The 24,040-nt window shown below is 43.5% G+C and overlaps 3 protein-coding genes and 1 pseudogene across 8 annotated transcripts in view; all 4 read right to left on the bottom strand.

Moving 5' to 3' along the window:
- Positions 1 to 24,040, bottom strand: part of LOC100715635 (protocadherin gamma-C3) — a 173,687-nt gene that overhangs the window by 124,534 nt on the left and 25,113 nt on the right. Inside the window, exon 1 of one of the 6 annotated variants that reach the window (XM_013140876.3) lies at positions 10,000 to 14,202. The exons of 4 other annotated variants lie outside the window; for them this stretch is intronic. In XM_013140876.3, the coding sequence (XP_012996330.1) occupies positions 10,000 to 12,423 (2,424 nt within the window). In that variant the 5' untranslated portion in view covers positions 12,424 to 14,202. Of the gene's footprint in view, positions 1 to 2; positions 3,054 to 9,999; positions 14,203 to 24,040 lie in introns of those variants that run through there. One more of the 6 variants, XM_013140866.3, reaches the window with a different exon arrangement.
- Positions 3,194 to 4,735, bottom strand: LOC100720280 (protocadherin gamma-B1; the record flags this gene model as incomplete). Its single annotated transcript, XM_023560499.2, is given in 4 exon segments — positions 3,194 to 4,045; positions 4,048 to 4,250; positions 4,253 to 4,486; positions 4,489 to 4,735. Coding segments are annotated over 4 exon segments (879 nt in total), but the record flags the coding sequence as incomplete, so codon positions are not given.
- On the bottom strand, positions 3,194 to 5,616 carry LOC134471890 (protocadherin gamma-B3-like; annotated as a pseudogene).
- LOC134471910 (protocadherin gamma-A4-like) lies at positions 16,294 to 24,039 on the bottom strand. The gene is given in 3 exon segments (XM_063232266.1): positions 16,294 to 16,847; positions 19,119 to 21,586; positions 21,589 to 24,039. Coding segments are annotated over 3 exon segments (2,883 nt in total). The 5' UTR covers positions 21,632 to 24,039; the 3' UTR covers positions 16,294 to 16,475.

Below are 24,040 nucleotides of genomic sequence, written 5' to 3'. Positions count from 1 at the left end.
ACCTGAACAAGGGAGTCTTCCTCTTTACAAAAACCAGACCCTTCCTGTATCAGAAGAGGCTCACTTTTCTCACAGCCCTCCTGGCTGATGAGTGTGTGGGCATAGTTGGGCTGTGGGAAGATCAGGTGGCTCTTCCTTGAGTCTGAGGTAAGGGAGACCTCATGAGAATAGGTCTGCAGGAAGGCCTGTACACCATCCATGCCCACAAAATGTGAGATGGGCACATTGGACAAACCTCCCTTCGGAGACTTCATCAAGTCTGATTTGTGCCAGTGCTTAAATCTGAGCACCAGCAGCACCATAACAAAGGTGAAGAAGATGCAGGAAACAGTGACCACTGCCACCACCAGGTAGAATGTGAGGCCTGAGGCATCGGAGTCATGTTGGGGCTCCAAACTGCTCAAGTCAGCCAGAACATCTGGGATGCTGTCGGCCACCACCACAGTGATTGTGACAGTGACTGAGAGAGGGGGCTGACCATGGTCCTGCACAGCTACCACAAGGCTCTGCTTTAGTGTGTCTCTGTCCAGCAAAGCTCTTGCTGTGCGCACCTCACCTGTATGCAGTCCCACTGAGAAAAGCCCTGGTTCATTAGCCTTGAGCAGACGATAGGAGAGCCAGGCATTCTGACCCGAGTCTCTATCTACTGCCACCACCTTGGTCACAAGGTATCCAGGTTCAGCAGAGCGGGGTGCTAGCTCCACCCCAGTAGAGCCATCTGTGGGGACAGTGGGGTACAGGATCTCAGGTGTATTGTCATTCTGGTCCAGCACAAATAGGCTCAGCGACACATTGCTGCTGAGTGGTGGGTTCCCACTATCTCTGGCAGTCACCAGTAACTGCAGGTCTCTAAACTGCTCATAGTCAAAGGAGCGAAGTGCATACAAGACACCAGTGTTGGAGTTAATAGAGAGGTAGGAGGACAAAGGTACACCCTGGAGAGTGTCCTCAGCCAGGAAGTAGGTGATTTGGGCATTTTCCTCACTGTCAATGTCTACTGCATTGACGGAGAAGATGGAAGCGCCTCTGGGGTTGTTCTCAGGGACATAAACAGAATAGGATGAGTGGGAGAAAACAGGTGGGTTGTCATTAGTGTCTGCCACACTGACAGAGATGAGTTTTTCTGTGGACAAAGGTGGTGTTCCTTTGTCTGTGGCTGTCACAGTGATGTTGTACAAGGACACTTGTTCCCGATCTAAAGCTGCATTTGTCATTAATCGATAATAATTGTCCACTGATTTCTCCAATTCGAATGGGAGACTTTTTGAGATAGAACACATCACCATGCCATTCAGTCCAGAGTCTCGATCATACACTTGCAAAAGAGCAATTACTGTTCCTGGAGGAGCATTTTCAGCAATTGTTCTGCTTCCAGGTGTAACGACCACTTCTGGTACATTATCATTCATATCCAAGATGGTTATTAGGACTTTTGCTCTGTCTTGAAGACCTGGCCCATCTCGTGCTTCCACATCCAACTTATAAAAGCTGTAGTTTTCATAGTCTAGAGTGGCAGAAGTTGAAATTTCTCCAGTCAAAGCATTCAAGCAGAATATCTGTGAGATCCTTTCTGTGGTCTTCACAAAGGAATATGTTATTTCTGCATGCACTCCTTCATCCAGGTCAGTGGCATTTACAGACAACACTGGTGTACCTACTGGCAGGTTTTCAGGAACAGTGACACGGTACACGGGCTGAGTAAACACTGGAGCATTGTCATTCGCATCTAGAACAGTAACCACAATTCGAGCTACACCTGAGCGGACAGGGTCACCACCATCCATGGCAGTAAGGACCAGATTGTGAATGGCTTCTTCCTCCCGATCCAGGGTGTGCTCCAGTATGAGCTCTGGGTACATGGTCCCATGCGCTTGGCTTTGCACATCCACTGAGAAGTGCCTGTTACTGCTAAGTTTTAAGCCCTGAAGAGAGTTAACGCCAACATCAGGGTCATAGACCTCCATTAGTAGAAAACGAGAGGCTAGAGCTGCGTTTTCAGTAATTTTCACTTCCAATTCTTCCCTTAAGAATCGGGGTGCATTGTCATTAATGTCCACGATTTCCACTTCTACAGGATAAAGCTTCATTTCATCCTCCACAAGGAGGTTAAAGTTCACCAGGCACCGCGCGCTCTGGGCGCACAGCTCCTCCCGGTCTATCCTGCCCGCGGTCACCAAGCTGCCGCTGCGCGGGTTCAGAGAGAAAAGCTGCGTCCTACCTCGGGAGACGATGCGGACTCCGCGCTCAGCCATCTCCTGGGGTTGTAGCTCCAAGTCCTTGGCGATGTTGCCCACGAAAGAACCCTTCTCCAGCTCCTCCGGAATAGAGTAACGGATCTGCTCAGTCCCACCCCAAGCCCCCCACAGCGACTGCAGAAGAACTAAGAGCAGCAGCAGCCCGCAGCGCTGCAGGCGCCTCTGCAGAGCCGCCATGACTGTTTTATTGTGGGTTTCCTGGGGGTTAAGAGTAAAAAGAACAGGTCCGCCCCACGTTGTGCTCATCAGAATTAGAAGTCAGGGTTCCTAAATAAGCAAAGACCAGTTATGAATCATTTCAGGTCAGAATTTCTGCTAAGTATTGGTGTCTGACCTGCTCTGTGATTGGAGGATGCAAGTTCCCATGATTTTTGTGCCCGGGGTTAGTGAATAGCGACACTTAGAGTCCTGATTTAGTACTGCACTAGCTTAAAACTATCATACGGAGGACTTTATTTCTGTTAAATGCAAAAATGACATTCATAGTTCTCTTCCCAAGATAGTGAAACAATTAGAAGAATAAAAGATTTGATCTCAAATAATTTTAAATGTTCCCTGAAACTTGCCACTTATTTTGGAGAAAATTTGAAGTATGGGAGAGCTGAAATACTAGTTTTTTGTAAGTCTTGAATTGTTACCCCCTATCAATTACATTTGCCTCATTTTTAATAAGGGGACTAACAATCACAAAACATTTTTGACCCAGTATACTACAGTGTCAGTTATAGGTTGCCATTTTTATTTTACTTATTTTTATCAGTACTGGCAATCAAACTCATGATTGCGTCCTTGCAAGGCAGGCGCTTATGCTGCTGAGCTAAATCCCCAGCTCCAGGTTGCCATTTTTAGAAGCCACTATTTTTATTAACACATTAAGAACTGTCCTCACATAGGTAACATTTGTGTACACTTAAAAATATGCGAAGGAAGCACAAATATACAGGCTAATGTTTAATGTTTATTATATATTGTATATAATATATTTTGGGATGGATTGCACTGAAAGGCAGTAAATCTTTTAACTGTATATAGTAGCATTTAATTGAAGATAGATATCTCAATGACAGTGAGATACTACTGCATAAAAGATGTTTCTGATTGTCTTGTTTTAGGACTGACAAAGATTTCAAGAAGAAAAGTTTTTTTTTCTTTTTCACAAGGAGACTTCCCATAAAAGAACAACTGTAATAGTTGTTTACAAATGACTTCCCAGGCCTATTCTCTGTCTCCAGAAAAAAAATTCATACTGTAAAAAACAATGAAATAAAGACACATTTTATCTCTATACCTTTTAACTGTAAGTTAATTGAGAATTAATTATATTTATGGAGGAAAGATGTAAAGAAATGCACCTGCTGAAAGTTCATTGAGTAAGAGGTAATGTTTGGAATGTCATTACTGTCACTTTCAAGCCAAGAACCTGTATTGTATAGAAGAGCTTGTGGTTGAGCATCTGTGGGCATTATATTGAAGAATATAAACCGACTCTTTGAGGAAGGTGATGCAGATTGTAGGAATAAGGCTAAGTTCCTTTTCAGGAATTAGTGAGAAACACAGGCACAGGCCTGGAGCACAGACCAGGCTGAACGCAGTCCCTAAGCGTGGGGTTGGAGGCGGGTGGAAGGCACGGCAATACAGCCAAAGCCAGAACAAACAGGAACAAAGCAGAGACTGAGGACAAGGCCACTACTGCAGATCAGCCTGTGGTAATGAACTCCGCGGAGTGGTGGCCAAAAGTTGGATAGAACCTCTTACAAGCTATCAGCAAAGATCAGGTGCTGCGTGGCACGGCGGTGGCTCAAAGAGGAGGCTGACCTCCATCTTGCACTGCGACCAACAGGTGGTGGCACCCACATCCCTGTCGCTCAAAGCACACACCGTATGCACTTCGCTTGCACAGTCTCAGGTTGAAAAGTCCTGGATCACTGGCCTGTAACACGTGGTAGGACAGCCAGGCACTGTGCCCCGAGTCAGCGTCCACCGCCACCACCTTGTGACCAGGTAGCCGGGCTCCGCGGCGCGCGGCACCGTGTCGAAGAGCGCCGAGCCGTCGGGCGCCAGCGCGGGGTACAGCACGCGCGGCGCGTTGTCGTTGAGGTCTCCCACCAGCACGCGCAGGCTCACGTTGGCGCTGAGCGCGGGCGAGCGGTGGTCGCGGGCCTGCAGCGTGAACTGGAAGGCGCGCTGCGCGACCACCACTCCACTCTGTGCGCTCACGGACACGTAGGACAGAGCGTTCTAGGTTCCAGGTTGCTCGCCACGATGGCCACCATGGAATAGAAGACCTTGCCGTTGGGTCCCAAATCAGGGCCCCAAGCACTGACTTGAGCGATGGAGAGCCTGGGAAGGTTGTTCTTGGAGTTAGGGACCTCATAGACTGCTCCGTGGGAAACACAAGCGTTGTCATCGACATCAGCGATGTAAAATGTGACATTGATGCAGGAGGAGTGGGACAGATTGCCTTTGTCGGTTCTATGACGTTACATTCTGCGACCTGTGCTGAGTCCAGCGACCCATCACACCAGCCTATATGTGTGTTTTGTGTCTTGAGCTATTTTAAATGGGACTTCCGTTTTAGTTGACCTAAAATTTCCCCATTAAATCCAGAATCTAGATCATATGTTTTGATCAGAGCAACAGTGGTCCCAACTCAGCACTTCTGGTACAAACTGGAATTCAGAAGCCAGGATAATCTCTAAGGGCATTGGTGTTTTCATCTAAGATAGCTAGCTGTATTGTACAATGTGCAGTGTGACTTTCACCTTGGGCTTCCACACTAGTTGTGTAGCTCGCTCTTTCTTCAAAGTCCCACTTGTCATCAGCGGTGAGTTCCCCTGTTTTACTTTCCAGTTTGAACAGCTGTCTCACTGCGTCACCAGTCCTGATGAAGAAGTAGGTGATCTGGGCACTGACCCCCTCATCTGGACCATGGATGATCACTCGGAGCACCGAGGAGGGTATAGGCAGACTTTCTGGAACACTGATCCTGTACAAATCCTGGGCGAACACTGGTGATTTATCACTTAACTATACAAAGATCATTTTGAATAGGTAGTGCAGCTTCTAGCCAGTTCATCCCTGCCCACAGCTGTGGGGACAAGCTGGTGGCTGGACTGCTCTTCTCTGTCCAGGAGGACCTTCAATACCAGATCTGCATAACTACTGCTACCCAGTTTCTTCTACTGAAGCAAAGAGAAACGTGAGTCAGGGCTGAGGTATTACTGCTGCTGTGTATTGGTATCAGTATGTTTCATGGGCTCCAGGGCAAAGGTGATTCCACTTAGTGCCATTCGCTGATTTCCATCTCAGTAATATTTCTGCTAAAGGTCGGTGGGTTGTCTTTGATGTTTTTGATAGCAAAGATTCATGAAAAAAGCTAATGGCTCGGGGAATGCTGGGAAAACCGTTGTTGCCTAAATGAGGACTGTCTGATAGGATATAAGACTCTTGTGCTCTTGTTTCTAGGAGGATCTTCAATCAGGAAATATTTTTCTTCTTCCTTTCACTGTTTCTATGTCCCTGTTCTAATATAAAGCCTGAGCATTTCTTCTTTTGTGTTAGCAAATAATTTTATTTAGTTGAATTTTTTGCTCACATTTCTGGCATTAGAAATGATAGCACCAGTTTAGCCATTTTTTATGAAGTGGAAATTTGCGTGTAACTGCTGCGGTGGAAAATGTGTCTAGAAGAATGAATTTGAAAGTTGGCACAGGATTACAACACACTGTCTGGTCACAGGAGGCTGTATTCTAACCTGGTGTTAAATCATGCTTCTGCCTGTGCCCCTTTATTCGCAAGGTCATTTTCACACATTGTGAAGTTTATGGTCACACACAGCTGGAAAGAAAAGGAAATGTGTAGGTACCAGATGAAGAATCTCAAAGGATCTTGACAGGCTGAAACAATGGATTCAAACTGGGACAAGATTTCAAATTGCCTTTACTTCCTTCTAAAAAGGCAATTGACAGGTACACAGTTGGAGAGAAGAGGCTTCTCAGCAGCCTTTTCAGAGGCCCCACCCAGTACATGATGTGGAAGGAAATGCAGTTCACTCTCTCTCCAGGTATCAGTGGGTTGGAACTGTTGGTGCCCAGGGCTGGTCATCGGTGGGACCTCTTCCGGCCCGGATTAGCTCTTCAGAGGTGACATGGGGGGAGTCTTTTCAGCAGTCATTTTAAATTCCAAAATACATGTTGACTTCTTGCCACAAATCTGCTCCCATCTCATTCTCGGTGTTCACATTACAAATTTTTTTTTTTTTTTGCACTAACTCGAAAGTTCTGAATAAGTAAATCTCCCACACGGAGCCCCAAATCCTTGGCAAGGTTTCCCACCACCAAATCCTTGGCCAGTTCTTCAGGAGTGATGCAATGGATCTACTCCACAGGCGCTTAGCAGAACAAAGACAGCAGGAAGAGAGAGGGCACTCCGATTAGTCCTGCCTGGTCCTTGATCTGGCCCGGTTTCCCATCTCCCTGTCTTCTGATTTGGAGAAGAGGAGATCTAAAGAGTTCTCTCAGCAGGAGCCAGCCCTTGCCTTTTCTGCGTGGTGGAAGGGGTTGGGAGGGCGTTTTCTAAGGATAACTCCGCAGCAGCAGACAGCTGAAGACAGCAGAGAGTGAGTGTCCTGTTTCCCATTCATCATCTGCTAATTCCACTGAGTAGGGAAGAGCTCAGTGGTAACCAACAGCAGCGCCCCCGCGCCTCGGCTGCAGAACTGCAGTAGTTGTGACTAAATTCTAAAGAGCTAACTGGAAGAAAATGCTACCATCTGCTGATACTGAAACACATCTTCCCATTGCAGAAGGCTTTTTTTTTTTTTTTTGGATACTGGAGAGCAAACTCATGACCTTGTGCTTGCCAGGCAGGCACTTATACTGCTGAGCCAAATCCTGGGCCCCTTCACAAGGATTTTTAACATTTGGAATATTTTCTTTATCTTCAGCCTCACTGTCATTTTTTTGTACTTGAAATTTATTTACCCAATTTGAGTTTTTTATGCAACAGAAAGCAGAGCTATAATCTTGCTCAAAATGTTTATTGACCTAAATTGGGGCTCTTAGTTTTCATTTTCATAAAGTTGTCATAATAACATCATCTCTGTTTACCTTAGTAAAAATAAGAACTGGATAAAATAATACAGAGAAAAGCAGCCAGGTATGGTGATATGCGCCTGTAATCCTAGCACATGGGAGGCTGAGGCAGGAGGATCATTGTGAGTCTGAGGCCTGCCTGGGCTGCAAAGTGGGTTCAAAACCAGCTTGAACTGCATAGTGAAACCCTGTCTCAAAATGACAAAAATAAGTAAACAAGAAGAATAAGAATAAGAAGAAAAGCATACATATGAAAGTGTTGGTGATGGCATATGCTAGTATAAAATTTTTTGAAACATCAGCTTAATGTGTATTGCTATTTATCTTTATTTACTTTTCTCCTAATTTGTAAAAGCTATAAATCTCAAGGCTGTTCATTTTATCAGATGTTTCATTTTCTGTACATGTCTTCCCCCAAAAGCAAGGAAGACTGACCTTATAAAGTAGAAGTATAGTGAGAAGCAAGATACGTTCTTCCTTAGCTTACTAATGTCATTTAAATTAAATGAGTACGACTGAAAAATTATTTCAAAAGTGAATTTTTCAACAATACATTACCATTGTCCTCAACTGTACTGTTTCTTCCCAAGTAAGATAACAAAAGTGAGTTATCTAAATTTGAGGGTGAAGTATGAGTTCTTACATGTTCCAAAGAAAGGAATTTATGTTGTCTAATTTTCTTGGTCCCTAAGTTACTACATGATCATCCTCAACATTTTTTATGGACTCTCTTCCTTTGTCAATAAGCACACCAATTTTCATGCCTCTGACAAGTGTCTTACAATTTTAAACCATTTCCTAACTGGAAGATCTCCACAAATGAAATATTTTTAGATTACATAATTTATTGTTATTCTAAAACTTGGTATGGATATAGAAACATGGATTCACTTTGTATTGGAAATGTATTGGCATATCTTGAACTGTTCATTGTATTCAGGGTTCTAGACAGCTATACACTGGCATCGTTATATAAACATAAAAACATTATTAACTGAAGACTAGCATACACAAGCAAAGAACATATCTACTAATATATGAAGATTTAAATTACTACAAGAAAGTTACCTTCTCACATCACATATGAAACCAAAGATTCATGGTTTAAAAGTATATAATACGTACAAATATATGTATATATCAAGGTTATGTGAGGAAGCACTTTATAATGTAAAGCTCAGAGTAGTTTGTAGAGGTTTAAAAGATATTTTTCCATTGCCCAAAAAATTAACTCAGGACACATACTCAAAATTATAATCTTTTCTTTAAAAAATACTGGAGAAGTGTTTTTACATAGGAATGAAAGACGTCAACATCTACCATACAGCCTCTTGTTACTATTTGGATGTATCAGCTATTCAGTTAATCTGCACATTTTGCAACAAATCCAGACTATCCCACATACACATATAATTTGATGTCCTTTAAATAAATATTTAAAAATAAAAATCAAGTAGTCCTGGTTTCTGTATGTGTCATTGAAACTTCCACGTGATTAACATACTCTATAATTTCACTAATCATATTTCATTGTCATTTCCTCCTAGTTATAACTTGTAGATGCTTTTCAGAGCATTGAAGGCACAAAATAGGAAAGATTGAAAATCTTTTAATGAGAAACATCTGAAAATCAACTTCACCAAACCAGATGCAGAAAATGAATCAAGTAGATGTTTCCTTACACAATCCATGCTCCTGGAATTTGAGATTCATAGACCAACATTTCATTAAAATAAGTCTGCCACTGAAGATGAACACATCCCTAAAAAGTGAATGATAAAATTTCAAGCCACTCTTAAAGTGCACTGAGTTTTCAGGCACAAGTCTTAGACTCCGTAATGAAGCATAACTGTACCAGCACTTTCAGAAATGCAAACATTTTAGTAGATATTGACCTGATAACTGAAGGAGCTACATGTAAACCAGCAGATGCCAAGTATTGGACATGTTTATATTTGTCAAGTGTAGCAGTATCTAACTCTTTGGAGACTTTCACCTACATCACAGAATAAAGCACAATTCTAAGGTTCCCTTTGAATCATTTTTTCACTTCACAAACACACATCCATGAATTGCATGAGTTAACCGAACGTTCCCAGAGTTTGAAATGTTACCAATATTACCATTATAAATTTAATCTATTTCTGATATTCACTGTGCAGAAGTTTCCTGTACTCTTCTATTGATTTATGCAAGTACTGTAATGTAATTTTCTTATGTAAGCTTCAGATATACTAAAATACAGATCTTGTACAATATTTTTTCTAAAAAATTCACTAGCAGTGTCTAGGTAAATATGTATTCAAAAAAGAATACGTCTAACCATTCACATTAATAGAACAACTCTTCTATTAGTAGAATAGCTTCCAAATTAGAGCTTCCAAATAGCTGCTAAAGTAATTATCATTTTAAGGCATGTGTTTCATTTAAGGCTGTTACCAGATTTTCTAAAACACTCTGAATTGAGAAAATGTTAAGCTCAAAAGAAGAGTTGAAAACCTAAGAAAAAAAGCAGATTATCAAACAAAACCAATTTAATCTACAATAGTACAAATTAAAATTTTCTATATTATTAATTGATTTAGTATGTGGCAGAAAATGATTGAGGAAAGAAAATGTCACAGTATTTCTTAACGAAAGCAAACACTAACCTGAGCAGCCCCTGGCTCTTCTCTGTTTGCATTTATCTTATCAGGTATCAGGATAGGCTCACTTTTCTCACAGCTTTCTTCACTAATGAGCATGTCTGCGTAGTTAGGCTGGGGGAAGATCAGGTGGCTTTTCCGAGAGTCAGTGGTGAGAGAGACTTCATGGGAATAGGTCTGCAGGAAAGCCTGCACCCCATCCACACCCACAAAGTGGGAGGTGGATATGCTGGCCAACCTGCCTCTGGAAGCCTGAAGCACACGTGACATGTGCCAGCGGCGCACCCTGAGTGCCAGCAGTACAATGACAAAGGCCAGGAAAACACAGGAGACTGCGGCCACTGCCACGACCAGATAGAGTGTGAGGTCTGAATCTTCAGGGTCAACAGGAGTTCTGATGCTGCCCAAGTCAGCCAGGACATCTGGAATGCTGTTTGCCACTGCCACAGTGAGAGTGACAGTGGCTGAGAGAGGGGGTTGGCCATGGTCCTGCACAGCCACCACAAGACTCTGCTTGAGTGTATCTTTGTCCAATAGGGCCCTTGCTGTACGCACTTCGCCTGTGTGCAACCCCACAGAAAAGAGCCCTGGCTCGCTGGCCTTGAGAAGGTGATAGGACAGCCAGGCATTCTGTCCCGAATCTTTGTCCACTGCCACCACTTTTGTCACCAGGTATCCAGGCTCTGCAGACCGGGGTGTCAGTTCTACTCCAGTGGAACCATCAGTAGGAAGCGTAGGGTAAAGGATTTCGGGGGTGTTGTCATTCTGATCCAGCACAAACAAGTTGAGTGATACATTGGTGCTCAGCGGAGGGTTCCCACTGTCCCTAGCTGTCACCAGTAGATGCAGGTCTCTCAATTGCTCATAGTCAAAGGACTGCAGAGCATACAGGACACCAGTGTCAGAGTTAATGGAGACGTAGGAGCTTAGAGGTGTTCCTTCAAGTGTATATTCAGCCAGAGAGTAAGTGACCAGAGCATTGTCTCCACTGTCTGGGTCATAGGCAGTCAAGGAGAAAAAGGAGACACCTCTGGGGTTGTTTTCAGGGATGGAGGTGTCATAGGAAGCACGAGGGAATGCAGGAGCGTTGTCATTGATGTCTGCTACTTTCAGGAAGATCTGTTTTTCTGTAGCCAGGGGTGGGGTTCCACTGTCAGTGACAGTTACCGTGATGTTATAATCTGAAGTCTCTTCTCTGTCCAGGGCTCTGGTTGTTAACAGGTGATAGTAATTATCAACTGACTTTTCCAATTTGAAAGGCAAGCTCTTGGGAATAGAACATGCAATCTCACCATTCTTTCCAGAATCACTGTCATGTACACTAAAGAGTACAATTATAGTTCCAGGAAGACAGTCTTCAGAAACAGAACTGCTGAGAGAGGCGAGTACCACTTCTGGAGCATTGTCATTCACGTCCTGTACTGTGACCAGCACTTTAGCACTGGCAAGAAGAGCACCTCCGTCTTGAGCTACCACTTCCATGAGGTAGAATCTGGATTCTTCGTAGTCCAACGACTGCATAGTTGAGATTTCCCCCAGGTTGGAATCAAGTTGGAAAGTCTTGGAAATTATGTCTTCTTCATTGCGAAAAAAGTAGGTCACCTTCCCGTTTATCCCCTCATCTGCATCCGAGGCGGTTAGTGTGAGTAGCCGAGTGCCCACAGGTATATTTTCCGGGACACTTACTCTGTATTCCGACTGAGTGAACAGGGGTGCGTTGTCATTTGCATCGAGGACCGTCACGCGAATACGCGTGGTGCTAGAGAGGACTGGGTCTCCGCCGTCTAAAGCTGTGAGGAGGAGATCGTGCGTGGCCTCTTTCTCACGGTCCAGGGGCCTTTCCAACACCAGCTCCGGGTACTTTTGCCCATCAGATCCGCTCTTCACATCCAGAGAGAAATGCAGATTGGAACTGAGCTGGTAACTATGGAGGGAATTCACACCCACATCCGCATCTCGCGCAAAGGGAAGCACTAACCGTGTTCCTGCAGCCGCATTTTCACTAATTTTTACTTTTAATTCTTCATCACGGAATCGCGGGGGGTTATCATTAATATCAATTATTTCCACTTCTACTCCATAAATTTTCATTTTATTCTCAACCAATACGTTAAAGTTCACCAGGCACCGCGCGCTCTGGGCGCACAACTCCTCCCGGTCTATCCTGCCCGCGGTCACCAAGCTGCCGCTGCGCGGATTCAGAGAGAAAATCTGCGTCCTACCTCGGGTGACGATGCGGACTCCGCGCTCCGCCAGCTCCCGGGGCTCCAGCCCCAGGTCCTTGGAGATGTTCCCCACGAAAGCGCCTTTGTCCAGCTCCTCACGCACTGAGTAGCGGATCTGTCCGTTTCCTGGCTCGCACAATGTCGCCAGGAGCATGAAGAAGAGAAGCCAGTCTCTGCAGCCCCAGAGCCTCAGGGGTGCCGCCATCGCGGCCCTTTCCCTCCGTTTTCTCTTACTCCTGGTTCAGCCTGCAGTTTCCTTATTTCCCTAAAGCAAGGAGCGCATATTCTCGGGCGGAATTGAGGTGGGGTGCTTTCCCCAGGAGCCTAGCTGGTCTGCGTTAGGTATGGAAGGAGCAGATTTGGCGACAGCTTCTTTTCCACTTTGGTGAACAGCGACGCTCAGCGCCCTAACCAATTACTACACCCATCCTATTTTTATTTCCTGTAAACTTACATTTTTATTTACAAAGTTTTTGCACTACCGTTAATGTGTTACTTTATGACACTGCTTATTCTTAAGGTTTAACTATGAAATAATGAAAGACCACCACAAAACTCTGAGATCAATATAATTATTTCTTTACTTCCTTAGGAAAGTTTTATTCTACATGCCATTGAGCTTATATCTTTATTTACCCTTATCCATATTACATCTGTTTATTCTGGACATTGGAATTTTAACTGTTGATAATTTCAGGATTTTATCCTTTTATTGTATGTTATGAAGCAGCATTTGCATATAAGAATACCAACAAAACAAACTGAGCTCTGAGTATGCCTTTGAAAAAAGGTCTGTTGGTTTATACAAATTATATTAGCTGTCATATGAAGAAAAGGACAAGTTGTTGCTATTTTCGACATCTTTGAGAAAGAGTCCAGACTTTCCACATAAAAATACAGCACTACGTTAGACTGAGAGTTTGAGTCGGGGTAGCTGTGCATTATTTGTGTTTTCTATTATCATATTCAAATACTTATAGTTAGACCTTTTACAGTGACAGCTCGGTGGTGATCCATATAGAGATAGTGAGGCACAGGTAGCTTGTGATTCATGCAGAAAAGTAAGCCTTCATATTTACAGAGCAGCAGTGAGTAATGTTCTGTTGTTGGTGCAACAGATAGCTAATGTCATGACCTTTACATGGTAATAGAGAAAACCTCATGGCTGAAAAAAATTGACACTTCAGAAAAGAGTCCATCAAGTGAGAAAAATGATTTTAACTTAATGACACCCTGATAGGGAAAATTTTAAATAAATATATTTTGTATAATTTTAAAATTAAAAAATGTTTTAAAGTAAAATTTTGTAATAAATGACATAAAGTTTGTAAATTTTTATCAATGTGCAACTTTTCTCTAGAGCAGATTATTAATATGCATGGGGAGAATGATTTTTTATATTTATTAAAATATACCTTTCATAGCAAACACTTCAGACCTCACAACTGTCCATCCTTTAAAAATAGATATGGGATCCCAAGACATACAGCTTTGTAACACATCAGGTGTTGATCTTCAAGTTAGTGGAATACCCATGCTCTCTTGTTAACAATTCCATCCTTGTATCCACAAAGTTAGTGGTATCCACAAAGTTAGTGGTCCTTCCCATGCTCTCTTGTTAACAATTCCATCCTTGTATCCACAAAGTAGTATGATGAGGACTTTCTTTACCTTGAAGCACTATAAATGTTAAAGGAAGTAAACCTAAACTTTAAGAAAGACCCTCAAGGTGAAATGAAGCACTTACAGCCCCAATATGGACAAAGCTTCAGAAGGGAGGAATGTGAAGATGAGGAAGTAAAAGAAGTATCAACAAACAAAGCTCACACTTCAGATAGCCTGTCTTTAGGATGTGGTTAGCTAAAATTAAAATAGTTAAGACAGAACATTGTACAAAACTGATTCACAAAACAATGCAAAATGTAATGGAGTCTCCAACTTCAATTACGTGATTTGCTAAGAACCTTTCAAACCCTAAGTGAAAATAAATGAATTAAAGTAAAACTCACCTTTAAAATAGTATCGGACCCAAAGGGCACCACAGTGTTTCCATGATTGGTACTTTGAGCCCAAGAAGCATCTTCACAGAGGAGATCCTTAGGAGGAGCCATTTCCGGAGTCACGTTGAGAAAATTAAACTCTGTTTTAGCTGATTGCGAGGCAACGCATAGATTGTAGGAATAAGGCAAAGTTCTCTCACTGTAGTTGGAGGGAAGCACAGGTCCCGACTTGGAGCTGAGACCAGGTTGAAAACAGCCCCAGGCAGGTGGACTGGACGAGTGTCGCAGGCGCAGAGCAATTGCTAGGATGACAGCGAGGAGGAAGAGCACAGAGATCAAGGCCAAGGCCACCACCAGGTAGAACTGCAGCTCGGCCTGGGGGTCAGAGGGCACAGGCTCTTCCCTGAGGTCCGGCAAGACCTCTTGCAGACTATCAGCGAAAACAAGGTGCAGCGTGGCGGTAGCTGAAAGAGGAGGCTGCCCACCATCGCGCACCGCGACCAGCAGGCGGTGTCTGGCAGCGTCCTTATCGCCCAAGGCGCGAGCCGTGCGCACCTCGCCAGTGCGCAGCCCCAGGCTGAAGAGGCCCGGGTCGCTGGCCTGCAGCACGTGGTAGGACAGCCAGGCGTTGTGTCCCGAGTCAGCGTCCACCGCCACCACCTTGGTGACCAGGTAGCCGGGCTCCGCGGCGCGCGGCACGGTGTCGAAGAGCGCCGAGCCGTCGGGCGCCAGCGCGGGGTACAGCACGCGCGGCGCGTTGTCGTTGAGGTCTCCCACCAGCACGCGCAGGCTCACGTTGGCGCTGAGCGCGGGCGAGCCGTGGTCGCGGGCCTGCAGCGTGAGCTGGAAGGCGCGCAGCTGCTCGTGGTCGAAGGCGCGCTGCGCGAACACCACTCCGCTCTGTGAGCTCACGGACACGTAGGACAGCAGCGCTCGAGGCTCCAGGTCGCTGTCCACGATGGAGTAGGAGACCTGGCCGTTGGGCCCCAGGTCAGGGTCAGAGGCTCTGATTTGAGCAATGGAAGCTCCGGGAGGGTTGTTCTCAGCCACGTGGACCGTGTAGAAGGCCTGCTGGAAAACGGGTGCGTTGTCGTTGACATCTGAGATGTGTAGAAGGATGCTTGTGCTGGAGGAGAGGGGCAGTTTACCTCTGTCAGTGGCTGTGATGGTGATGTTGTATTCGGAGATCTCCTCTCGGTCTAGAGACTTGTCTGTCACCAGTTTATAATAGTTCTTTGATGAAGATTTCAACATAAACCCTGAATTTTCCGAGATGCGGCAGTACACGTCTCCGTTTTCTCCAGAGTCTCTGTCTCTCGTTTTAATCAAGGCGATAACTGTCCCTGGAGGTGAATCTTCTGGTAGTGGAGTAAATATGGAAGTCACAATCACTTCTGGTGCACTGTCATTCTCATCAAGAATTTCGACTTGAATACTGCAATGGGATGCAAGATCGCCAGGATCTTTTGCTTCTACATTCAACGTATAACTATTAGCAATTTCAAAATCCAAATTATCCTTTGTCGTGATTTCTCCTGTTCTTTTATCTAAATTGAAAAGCTGCTCCACATGTTCATCCACATTGTGAAAGGAGTAGGTGATCTCCGCATTAATGCCTTCGTCCTGATCAGTGGCTGTCACCTGAAGCACTGAGGAGCCCGGGGGGACCACCTCCGGCAACGTGACCCTGTACACATCCTGGCTGAACACTGGAGGGTTGTCATTGGCATCAGTGACTTGAATCTGGATCTGGGTGGTGCTACTTCGAGGAGGGTCTCCCCCATCCACAGCTGTTAGGATCAACTGATGAAAACTGTGCTCTTCTCTGTCCAGAGAATGTTTCAGGATCAACTCAGGATATTTATGTCCATTTGGAGTCTGTTTCTCTGTGAGATCAAAGTACTCATTATCATTAAGATGATATCTTTGCAGTGAATTAAGACCAGCATCTGAATCCAGGGCTGGATCTAGAGGAAATGTTTTACCTGGCTTAGTGGATTCTCCAATTTTCAAATCAATCTTACTTTGTTTGAATAGTGGAGTGTTGTCATTTATATCCTGAACAATTACTTCGACATGGAAAATATTCAGTGGGTTTTCAGCGACAGCATCGAAATCCACAATACACAGAAGCTGCTTCCCGCAAATCTGCTCTCGGTCTATCCTGTCACTCACAAGCAAGTCCCCGCTCTCTGAGTCTACAGTAAAGTATTCCTTCTCTGCACTGACCCGCAGCTTCCGCGCAGGCAAGTCTTGGTCACGGAGTCCCAAGTCCTTGGCGAGGTTTCCTACGACCGAGTTTTTGGCCAGCTCCTCTGGAATCGAATAGCGGATCTGGTCCGGGAGAGCCCGGCCGAACAAAGACAGCACAAAGGGCCACAGTACCTGCAGCCGCAGGGCCGGGCGGCTGGTCCCCGCTCTTGGTCTCATCTTCTGCCTCCCTCTGCTGCTGCTCCTTTGTGGATAGCAGGAAAAAAGCCCTCTGTGTACAGCTGATTCCCAGGTGGGGTTGCTTTTCCTGATTTTGTTTCCCGCATCCGAATTCGTACTGGTCTCTTCTGCGCGGTGGTTTAAGCAGGAAGTTACCCTCCGAGCCTCCCAAATGCATCACCGTCTCCCTTCTTTGGACCTATAGCGACGTCTAGAGGTTTTCTCAGGAAACTGCATGATTTGTAAACGTCTCAAAAGATAGTTTTCAGTTTATAAAGAATATTTATTTGCTTTTAAATTAAAATGTATTGATACTGGTTCAAATTCAAAAAGTATGTGTGCTGTAGATTCTTACTAGCATCTCTAAATTGTGTGGAATATTATACCAAGACAAATTTACCCGTCTTGTGTATCTTTCCAGATGTTTCGTATAGTGTGGCAGATTTTGAAGCAAATGTAAGCACACAACATACAGACTTTTGCTTTGTTACATTCATCATATATGTGTGTGATGTGTACATATATGTCATATATGTATATATAGTAAGGAATCATATCTTGAAGATCATTTAAAATCAGTACATAAAGAAGTTTCTTATTGATTTCTAATAGCTAGGTAGCAACCACCATATGGATAAATAATAATTTGCTTAGTTAGAACTATATGCTAAAAGAAATTCAGTGCTCTCTGAACAAAAATGTATTTTTCCTTATGATAATAGGTTATGTTATCTGTTACTTTTAGGCATTAAAATACTTACTCTGATTCTGGAATATAGTCTTCATTCTGGAACCTGAATATGGTTGACCAACTTTAGGCCAAGTAAACATTTCCAAATTATATTTCAATACTTTAGTATTTTAAATAATCTTTCCTCACATATGAGTCATCTCTTAACATTCATTTATTATTTTGTTTCCTTGACCCAAGTCAGCTAAATGCATCATCTCTCATTACCTTTTATTGTTACTGAACCACAACTTCCAATGTATAAAAATTATGAATAAACTATAACTCTTTTCTTTTTGAGACAGGGTCTCTATGCAGTTCGGGCAAGCCTTGAGCTCACTTTGTAGCCCAGACTGGTCTCGAACTTGCAACGATCCTCCTGCCTCAGCCTCCTGAGTGCTGGGATTACAGGCGTGAGCCACCATGCCCGGCTACTATAACTCTTTATAAATTTGATTGAGCCATAGTCCACAATTTTGCTATACTTTTCTGTCACAAAAAACACAAATTTGTGTAGACACAGGCATTCACAAACTCTGCAGTAACTCACAGAACTATATGAAGGCACAAAGAACAAGAATTTCATATTCCTCAAACACAAAATATTTTATCCTATATCAGATCATTGCAGGGCAACATAGTGACAGACCTGTCTCAGACCAATTTGTAGGGGCAGCAGTGGGTAGAGATGAGGCCAAATTATTAAGTAGCATGAATCACAGCAGTCCAGAATCCAACTTATCCAACCTTTATACAAGGCTTATTCAATGAAAACCAGAAAGATGCCAGAGTTAGACTTTCCTTAGAAATCAAAATGGAACTCAATAATGATGCCATGATAAGCAATTTAGAAATTATTAAAATGAACCCTATAATCTACTTACATATATGTGAAATAGAATGGGAAACATTTTTGGTAATCATAGGAGTAAACCAACAGAATCACACAAAGCCAGAGTCAGTGTATCTCAGATCAGTAACAACAAAATATTTGAAGTATACCAGCCCACTGAGACAATATGCCTGTTAAAATTGTATCTAAAAATTAAATGTTTTCTATAAATTGCCACTGCCTTTATTTCCAGAAAATAAAACTTCAAGCAAAGCACAGTTGATGGTAAAAAGGAGGAAATTTAGAAATACCCAGTCTTAGTTCAACATTAGCATCATGAGAAACAATGCCAGGCAGGTGCTTATGCCCCTGAGCTAAACTGCTGGCTGCAGGAAACAATGCTATAAATATGAATCTTTACAACTGCCTTCTATTTTACAGGTCTAATCTACCCCTTCCATAATTCATATCGGAAAATGGCATTTTAAAAACTGAATAATTTAGATGTGTAAAATGAAGAAATTGTTTGAGAACTGCTGGACTAAAAAGTGAATTCAACTCCCATGAAACATAAAATGAAGAAGTTTCTGCTGAAGGCATGACTAAATGAAGACTAAACAGGATAGTAAGTAGGTCTGGGGTTGTGGCTCAGTGATAGAATATTTGCCCAGCACGTTTAAGGCTCTGCATTCAATTCTTACCATCTCAAAAGAGAAAAAAGTAACAATGATTTTGTGGAGTAAATGTTATTGACTATTATTGACCTTCCCTGTAAAGCAACAGATTATCGATAAAGAGGTGCCTTTATTTGATACATTACATACCTTAATTAACTGGAGACTTTTTCAAAGTCTTGTGCCTATATTTATTTCACTGTTATAAAATACATAAAAGATTGAATGACTCACCTGAGGAAGATTAGGGTCTCCTTTTGTTTCAAGTAAATCCTGAGTTATCAGAAGAGGCTCACTTTTCTCACAGCTCTCTTGGCTGATGAGTGTGTCTGCGTAGTTGGGTTGTGGGAAGATCAGGTGGCTCTTTCTTGAGTCCGCAGTGAGTGAGATCTCATGTGAATACGTCTGCAGAAAAGCCTGCACCCCATCCACACCCACAAAGTGAGAGGTGGGCATCCCTGCTAACCCACTACTGGTAGACTGAAGGAGACGAGTTGTGTGCCAGCGCCGCAGCCTGAGTGCCAGTAGTACAATGACAAATGCCAGGAAAACACAGGAGACAGCTGCCACAGCCACCACCAGGTAAAGGGTGAGATCAGAATCATCAGGCTTGGTGGGGGTCCTGATGCTGCCCAGGTCAGCTAGGACATCTGGGATGCTGTCAGCCACTGCTATGGTGAGAGTGACAGTGGCAGAGAGAGGGGGCTGGCCGTGATCCTGCACAGCCACCAAGAGGCTCTGTTTGAGAGCATCTCTGTCCATCAGGGCTCTTGCTGTGCGAACCTCCCCCGTGTGCAGCCCCACTGAGAAAAGCCCCGGCTCACTGGCCTTGAGCAGGCGATAGGACAGCCAGGCATTCTGACCTGAGTCTCTGTCTACTGCCACAATCTTGGTCACTAGATAGCCAGGTTCTGCAGATCGGGGTGCCAGCTCCACACCAGTGGAGCCATCAGTCGGGGGAGCAGGGTACAGGATCTCGGGTGTGTTGTCATTCTGGTCCAGCACAAACAGGTTAAGTGATACATTGCTGCTGAGTGGAGGGTTCCCGTTGTCCCTGGCAGTCACCAGTAGCTGCAGATCTCGGAACTGCTCATAATCAAAGGAACGCAGTGCATACAGGACACCAGTGTTGGAGTTGATGGAGACATAGGATGACAGAGGTGCCCCCTGAATGGTGTCCTCAGCCAGGGAGTAGGTGACTTGGGCATTCTCTCCACTGTCAGGATCCTGGGCTGTGATAGACAAGATGGAGGCCCCTCTGGGGTTGTTTTCCTGGATGTAGGCAGAGGAGGAGGCGTGAGTGAAGGTAGGTGGGTTGTCATTGATATCCACCACCTGCAGTGAGATATGAGTCTCTGTAGACAGTGGTGGAGTTCCCTGGTCTGTGGCAGTTACTGTAATGTTATATTCTGAGACTTCTTCCCTGTCCAAACTTCTGTGTACCAACAACCGATGATAATTTCCATAGGTCTTTTCAAGCCTGAATGGTAGGTTATCCTGAATAGAACAAACGACAAGGCCATTCTCTCCTGAGTCACTGTCATGCACATTGAAAAGTGCAATCACTGTACCTGGAGAAGAATTTTCTTGAATTGAGTTGATGAGAGAAGTAACTGTGACTTCTGGAGCATTGTCATTCACATCCAGAACTGTCACCAGAACCTTACTTCTGGCTAGGAGACCAGGTCCATCATGGGCTTCTACATCTATGTCATAGAATCCAGAGTCTTCATAATCTAGCTCTCCCACTATTGTTACGTCTCCACTCAAAGAATTCAACTGGAATAGCTGGGATATTTTGTCTCTTGCTTTCCGGAAAGAATATGTCACTTCTCCATTGGCTCCTTCATCTGGATCAGTGGCCTTTATAGTGAGGAGCCGAGTGCCAATGGGCAAGTTCTCGCGAACACTTATGCGGTACTCAGGGAGAGTAAATACAGGAGCGTTGTCATTGGTGTCCATAAGTGTTACGTGAATCCTGGCAGTGCTGGAGCGAACCGGGTCTCCTCCGTCCACAGCAGTGAGAACGAGATCGTGCACGGCCTCTTCCTCGCGATCTAGGGCGCGCTCCAGCACTAGCTCTGGGTACTTAATCCCGTCAGCCCCGCTTTGCACGTCCAGGGAGAAGTGACTATTGGAGCTGAGCTGGTAACCTTGCAGGGAGTTTATCCCTATGTCTGGATCGAAAGCTTCTGGGAGAGGAAATCTTATCCCAGGAATTTCATTTTCAGCAACTTTAATTTCCCTCTGCTCTGTTCCAAAGGTGGGCGAGTTATCATTAATATCGATAATTTCCACTTCTATTTCAAAAATCTTCACTTTATCCTCTAAGAGAATCTCTAGGTTTGCCACACACCTTGGAGCGCGGTCGCACAGCTCCTCCCGGTCTATCCTGCCCGCAGTCACCAAGCTGCCGCTTCGGGGATTCAGAGCAAAGAGCTGGGTCCTACCTCGGGAGACGATGCGGACTCCGCGCTCAGCCAGCTTCTGGGGCTCCAGCCCCAGGTCCTTGGCGACGTTCCCCACCACAGCGCCTTTCTCCAGCTCTTCGGGCACTGAGTAGCGGATCTGTTCTGCCCGGATTTCCAACAGAGCCCCCAGCAGTATGCAGATCCAGACCAGTCCACTGCAGTCTGGTGAATACCGAGGAGCCGCCATTACCTTCCGGCCGCGAATGTCCTCAGCTGGGTGTCTCTCCGTGAGCCCTGAGGAGTCTTAGGATTCTTGCCTTCCAAAACGATGTGCATTCGCCATGGGGTGCTGGAGCTCGCGGGGATCCGGGCGGAAGGTCTCCTGAAGCCCCAGAATCAGTGCTTTGTGCTGCAGAAATCTCCCTGGGGATGAAATTTCTGGTTGTCTTTTCCCCGGGATTGGTGAACAGCGACGCTCAGAGTCCTAACCTATTATTGCAATTTATTGTTGATGCACGGCTTTTAATGTACCTTTCGTATTTCTAACCCTATTTCTCCCAAATAGAACACAACTCAAAATTCTGTTGTTTAACTTGCAGTGAAAATATAGGAATGACCAAAATTTTCCTGCATGGTAAACTTTAAGCTATTTATTTTCTCAGGAAAGTGGTGAGTTTGGCTTTTTTTTTTTTTTTTTTAAAGATAGGGTCTCGCTATGCAGTTCAGACTGACTTTGAGCTCACTTTGTAACCCAAGACAGTCTCGAACTTGCAACAAACTTCCTGCCTCAGCCTCCTGAGCTTGGCAATTTTTTTCCTGTATTAGGGTCTTGTTAGAGAAGAGTTTGGCAATTTTTAAAAACATCCTTTCAGCTTTTGCATTGTTCACTTCCCACCTCTGTAGCCCATATTGTGTGTGTGTGTGTTTAATATGTTGTGTGTTGTGTGTGTGACACATCCACTTCTCCTAGGAGCAAGAGTGAACTTGAAGAGTGGAGGAAAAGGATGGGTGAAAAGACAGTAGTGGCTTCTAGCTTGGAAGTCCAGCTCTAGTCACAATAATTGCATAAATGTTTTTATTTTTACTTGAGTTCATCTTTTAGAACCTGGGGCAACTTTTCAATTCTGTTGCAGCAAGATACCTGTAGTTCAAGAGATAATCTTACCTTTCTGCAAAATGGGCTTGGCAAAAATGATTCGAGACTTGGAAGAAAATTTGCTGATTAATTTTGTATATAAGAGAGTCTAACCCACAAGCCATGTCTGCGACTACTTGGTTCACAGTAGATCTTTAGAACAGCAACTTTCATAGAGTTTTTCATCGTTTAATGAATGACGTACCAAAGCAAATGTAACATCTCAAGCAATGGATAAAAAGCAGCAGGCCAAAGTACTATAAAGAGCAGATAATATTTCAATGATTTTATAAAAATATAAGATGCCTCCAGGAGCCTTGTTTTACCATTACAAATGATAATCATTTTGTCATTACTTTTATTTCCTCCTTTTTTGAGACGTGGTCATGCTATATAGTCTAGGATGTCCTTCAACTCATGATGATCCTCCTTCCTCACCCTCCCAGCTGCTAGATTACAGGCATGTATAACCATGCTCAGATATTTTTATTTCTTTAGTTTTGATTTTAGAGACATCGAATAAAAAGAAATATTTTAGTAGTTGTGTATGCATTGTTATTGAATATATAACTTTTTTTATAATTCAGGATAATTCAGGACCTCAAGCATGCTAGGCAAATGTTTACCATTGAACTATATCTGTAGTCTCCTCATAGCTTTTTTGAGTATAACAATGTGAGAAAATTTGAGATAAAATAAGTTACTAATTTTATCTCTTTAGATTACTCCTCACTTAGTAATTAGCATATAGAGTTGACTTAAATTTTAAGTTGACAAAAACATTTACTAACCAACAGAAATTTTACATCTTCACATTTTCAGGAAGTGGATTAATGGTGTTTTATTTCACAATCCTTAAAAGAGTTGCTGATTACTGAGGAAATTACAATGAAATATTTTGGAAATAAATTCGATAATATGCATAAAAATCTCAGTACTCATAGATTTGACTTATTTCTCAGAAATCTGAACTAAAGAAACCAGAAATGTAGAAAATTATAAATAAAATGTTCATTACATTACTTATTATAACAGTAGCAAGAGCATAAAATCAATGACTAAAGGTTTGTTAAGAAATTTATGGAACATACTTCAGTGAAATCATAAAGGAATTGTGGGATTCAAAGTTGGTGATCTAATGTAAAATGTGAATTTTTGCTACTTGTAGTAACACAAATCAGTGTCAAGCGGATTAGTTACTGGAAGTTTGGGCTAAAAAGATATTTTCAGCAAAAAACAAAAACTACAAATGAAATTGATGAAGATGAACATATATTTTAACTTCAGTACACTTACAAAGAGTTAAGTATATGACTACTTAAAAAACAGTATCACTTCAAGGAATGGGTACTGGGATTATCTGAAGTGCTGACATTCAAAAAATCATTTGTCTACAAGATTTGCCAACCCTAAAGAAATGCCAATAGTAAAAACCAAAAATTAGTAAGCAGGTAATTTCGAAGACGACAGAGCAATCAAAAAGCTAATTTCCACACATCCAATAAGCTCCCATCCCGGGTACCACCATTAGGACTACCGAAAACGACTAACATTAGTTATGCATGACAGAACCAAATGCAAAATGTAAAATTCAAACTGGATTGTGAACA

This window comes from Cavia porcellus, unplaced genomic scaffold (assembly GCF_034190915.1).
Source record: "Cavia porcellus strain 051 isolate PalLab524CR breed Dunkin Hartley unplaced genomic scaffold, mCavPor4.1 scaffold_21, whole genome shotgun sequence".
NCBI classification, from domain to species: Eukaryota; Metazoa; Chordata; class Mammalia; order Rodentia; family Caviidae; genus Cavia; species Cavia porcellus.
This window is presented reverse-complemented; position numbering and strand designations above follow the sequence as displayed.